At 36.4% G+C, this 5,158-nt stretch overlaps 1 protein-coding gene across 1 annotated transcript in view; it reads right to left on the reverse strand.

The window, feature by feature from the left end:
- LOC111087366 (uncharacterized protein CG3556-like) overlaps positions 1–4,446 on the reverse strand; it is a 19,884-nt gene extending 15,438 nt beyond the window's left edge. Inside the window, exons 1-2 of the mRNA XM_022393764.1 lie at positions 4,145–4,446; positions 3,675–3,835 (exon numbers count right to left, since the gene is read on the reverse strand). Coding sequence (XP_022249472.1) covers positions 3,675–3,835; positions 4,145–4,418 — 435 coding nt within the window. The 5' untranslated portion in view covers positions 4,419–4,446. The remainder of the gene's footprint in view (positions 1–3,674; positions 3,836–4,144) is intronic.
- Positions 4,447–5,158: the final 712 nt, after the last annotated feature.

Here is a 5,158-nt window from a genome sequence, read left to right on the forward strand (position 1 = left end):
CATCAATATCAATTCCAACATGTCGGCCCCCGCCACCACAGTTTTTAAGGCTAAAGTCACCTGAACGAAATTTGCCGAACCATCGTTGACACTTACGAACGTTCAAAACATTTCCATAAACGTTTTTGTTATTCTTTGTGGTTACAGAGGCGTTGTTTCCCTTCTTGTATTCAAACAGCATTACATGCCGAACGTGTATCTCGTCGTGTGTCATCACTATAAGGGATTAGAGTATACTAAACTTTATACATTGTATAGAATACACCATGCGACATTAAATCTTCATTTAAGTTTTGTTTTTATCTTAGGTTTCTCAGTGTTGATATCAAGCACTTTCATGAACCTTGAACTAATTCAACTGCTTTACTAATAATGTCTGAAGGTTCAGCCATTACGATCCGTTTTCTTACGACCTTTGGAATATGCGAGGTCGAGGTTGAACACAGCTCCGATCTTTCAGTGATATATCGGTTGGCAACAAAAATAAATCTAGCTTGTCAGTGGTCGGTGAGATAACTGAGCTTGAAGATAAACTGTTGATTTGAATGATTCGGATATTTACAGTCTCTTTAGCATAGCATTACATAAGTAAATGTACGAACGTCTATTTCTATTATATATATTTACCAGTAGAAACTTCGAGAAAATATAAAAAAAAATCTCTATCAGTGTGCCCCTAGTGGCACATCTGCGGACTTTTACCTCTAGAAACCGGGCTTCGCTAGCCACGGTGGGTAGAGCACAGATAGCCCATTGTGTTGCTTTGTGCTTAACTACAAATATACACAAACCTGTCAATGTTGACACCGTGAGTGGTCACTCTACCGTCAACAATGGTTTCAGTTAGTTATACTTGTTAACAGAATTCTCAGAACTAAAAAAAAAACAACGAATTTATCAAATCGCACAGCAACTCTATTTGAAACTCCATATATAACAAAAGATGTTTAAACACGCTTATTGTGATTGCGTTTTCTTTAAAATATAAAACTAATTTTTTATTAGCATAAAATTACATGAACAATACTCTGAAAATTGTCTTTTGCAGTAGAAAAAAGTGTTTTATTAAACTTTAGCAACGCATATACACATACATTAACGTGCATTCATAAGAGTCGTTCTTAGCTGGCTTTACGTCTATATAAATAATTGTTGTATATTGGCCAGGGGTTTAGGGCGCTTGGCTCACAATCTGAGGGTCGAGGGTTCGAATCCCCGTCACACCAAACATGCTCGCCCTTTCAGCCGTGGAGGCGTTATGATGTGACGGTCAATTCCACTATTCGTTAGTAAAAGAGTAGCCCAAGAGTTGGCGGTGAGTGGTGATGACTAGCTGCCTTCCCTCTAGTCTTTCGCTTCAAAATTAGAAACTGCTAGCCCTCGAATAGTGTTAGGCGAAATTCAATACACACACACACACACACACGCACACACTACAAAAAACGCCAAAATATGCAAATATAAAGTATAAATAAACCAAACTGACACTGATTTCATGCAACAGTTAAGACCAGTTTGCTTCGTAAACAAAAGACTTGAATATTCTTAAGTTACATTTTCACAGAACTCGCCCACATTTATTAATTAATTGATTAATCACATCTTAACTTTTAGCATGTTCCTCTTAGGACACAAACAGCTGTGTAAACAGATCACATAAGATTAAAGCTCAAAATTAGGTGCTTAACTGTTAATTACAGGGCTTAAATAAGCATCAAATTTTGCAAAAGATAAAGTAACTTGTATATTTCCATTTTAGATATTATTTTTAATTCATAAGTGCGAGGCCCTCTAGAACTCGTTCATCTTGCTCGTGCTGTTAGCTCGGCACCACATTGAAGTCTGCACTGGAAGCCATCTGGTGATCATGTGATAAAACATTTATTACAAATTTCTGTGACGGAGTAAACATTGAATTTCATGCGTGGCTGAACGAATTAGCACTGAATTTTACTGTTCAACTTGTAGGTTTAAATAAAAAAATAACAACAACAGAGCGGATGTCTACAACCCAAAGCTACACAATGGGCTATCTGTGCTCTGGATAATCGAACCCCGGATTTTACTGTTTTAAGTCAGTAAACTTACCGCTAGCTCACGGGAGAATATATTCGTGCACAGCTCTATAAAGATTATCTGTATTACTGTCCCTAAGTTTGAACTGATAAACTAGAGGGAAAGCAGGTAATCAATAACACTCACCGCCAACTGCTGGGCTACTCTATTCGAATAGTGAATTTCGCTGTAACTTTTATATAGTATCCACGGTCTCAAAGTAAAGAGCGGGATTCGATCCATGGCCTCTCAGATTCGCAGTCCAGCACGATAAACATTGGGCCACGCTTGGCCTCAAATTTTTTTACAAATTTAACAAAACCAGATGACAGATTAAAAACAGTGCTTACTTCGTATTATAAAGCAACATGCGTTGTTTTTACCTTATTATAAAGTTGTGATCGGACTGAGAATACACGGATCCAAGGTTCGCGTCCCATCGTAAAAAACATCGCACTTTATGACTTTAGATTATAAGAGTGACGACGAAGTCCCGCTATTCGATTAAAGTAGCTCAAGAGTTGGCAGTGTGTATTGTTGATATATCTGCCCTCTCTCTAGTCTATCAGCCCAAAATTAGGGGCAACTAGCGGGGATAGTCTTAACCTTGTGTACCTTTTCACGAATATCCGAAACAATCTTTCATCATTTCCAAATCTTCAGTCACGAGAGAAAAACCTGCAATTTGTTTTTTTTTTAATACAAAAAAAAATTCTTCTAAAAGTATTTCACAACATCACAAAACTAACGGTTTTAAATCACGTTTCAACAAAAACTACACGAGACGAGTCACCGAAGGCTCAGATTACAGCACTCAGCTGAAGACTCTTGCTTAAAAACTACACTCATATCAAATATCTACAGGACGTTCCAAAAATAACTTCCCTATTACAAACCTTATAAAAAAACCATTATTGGTAATCGTAAAACACCGAAACTTGTATATCTACAATTTGTCTATAGAGTTTATGACAATATCAAAATTAATTACTAATTATGACTAATTAATTACACACAGTTATAAAATATTAAAACACGAAAAATGTTATAGCTCTGGTACTAATATAAATGTGCGTATTAAACATAGTATATAACATGTGCCAGTCCTCCGATGGTCCAGCGGTAAGTTAGTGGACTTACGACTCTAAAATCCGGGGTTCGATTCTCCAGATAGCCCATTGTTTAGCTTTACGCTAAATTCAATCATCAACAACATGGAATGTTTGTTTGTAGTTAAACACAGAGCTATACAATGGGCTATCTGTGCTGTGCCCACCACGGGTATCGAAACCCGGTTTCTAGCGTTATAAGTCCGCAGACATACCGCTGTGCCACTGGGGAGCACATGGATGTTGACGATCATCAAAGGAAGCCAAGTTAACCATTCATAACGAAAAACTATCATGTTAATAAACAATCAGTTGGTAATTCATTAAGAAAACTTTACGTATGAAATTACTGTTAACATTGCCATAAGCCCATAGTTAAATTGGTACGTATATAAAGTTTCGGTTATTTACGATTATCAAAAACTATTTTATTAAAGTTCAAAATGGGAAAGTTATTTTTGGAACGTCCTTGTACTTCCGAATCATATTGTAAAGTCCAGTAAGTTTTACCTGCACTATGAGTCCTGTAGTATACACATTTCCAAAACTTCCATTTCGCTGTTGTCGCTTTTTAAAGCTCTTCAAAGCCTCGTAAATGTGGTTTTCAAGAAACGCGTATGCTTCGTGTTTTCCAACACACGATAAAGCCATCACCGCTACTGCTTGCGTATCTATTGAATTAAAAATTAAAACATTGTGGTTTACTTTTAACGCTAAACTTAACTACAGTTCACAAAAAAATGAAACTGATCTCATAAAGATGTTTACAGTTTAAAACCTTTATGAAGATATCCTAAAATTTCTCGTAAAACCCTAAGATGCACACACACAACGATGAAGAATAAGTTAAAAAATTCTTAACCCTAACAACTATTTTTATGCAAATGAAGTTACTCTAGTCTCTTGTTGTTTTTTTTATTTTTTACCTTAAGCCTAACAGTAAAATGTAAGCTACTATGAGGAATAACCGTTCCAAATACCTGCCCAAAAATGGAAATCTGTAGTTGATCGCAGTTGATTCAAAAGGTGGATAATTCTTTTCTTCGCCAGGCGTTTCCTAGCGTTGCAAAGAGATAAAGAAACCAACGCGTATTCGAACTCGGAATCTGTAGACTGGAAGTGCCTGAGCCTTTTTGTTAGATCGATGTCAAAAAAGTTCTTAGGGTTCCCACAGGTGGCCAAGATTCCATTTACGTACAGGGCTAATTGGCCTGCTGTCAATGTCCTCCTGTGGGACCTAATGGAAACTAACATAATCAACGTGGAATTGAATAAAATAAGATTCTACAATTACCATATAATAGTTTGTCCATGTCTCAATAGGAGGAGGACCTTTATATATATATATATACAGTTAACTGAAAACAAAGTAATTGAATATACACTGAGTAATCACAAATGGAACGTTTACAGTAACCTTAAGTTTATAGTTTATCAGATCGTGATTTCTGAGCACATCACCCGAGTTTATAACATATAATTTAAGGACAGTAAGAGACTTATTAGTCTATCTAAGTCGTCCCATCCACAAAGCTAAACTTTAAAATAAAAATAAAACACTCAAAGACAGTTCTTATCAATCAAATATTTATCAAGCCTTCTTTTAAAGTTCCTTATACTAACAGTAACCACAACATCTGAAGTCAACCTATTCAAAAAGCCAACCACCCTGTAAGAAAAAATAAGGCTGTCTTAGCTGGAAATCTCCTCCTGCAAGACCCAAAAGATTTGGTTAAGAAACTGATACAGTAAACACACCGAATTCAATATGATACGATTCTACAGATTTGAATACGTAGCCAATTTTTTTCACGTAAATGTAGTGAAATTGCGCCATCTACAGGAATTATAATAAGCGATTCTAATCCGTGAGTGATTAGTTTGTTTGAAGTTAAACACAAAACAATACAATGGGCTATCTGTGCTCTTCCCACCACGGGTATCGAAACCCGGATTCTAGCACTGTAAGTCCGCAGACATACCCCTGCCCCACT

Source organism: Limulus polyphemus, unplaced genomic scaffold (genome assembly GCF_000517525.1).
Source record: "Limulus polyphemus unplaced genomic scaffold, Limulus_polyphemus-2.1.2 Scaffold2060, whole genome shotgun sequence".
NCBI lineage: Eukaryota > Metazoa > Arthropoda > Merostomata > Xiphosura > Limulidae > Limulus > Limulus polyphemus.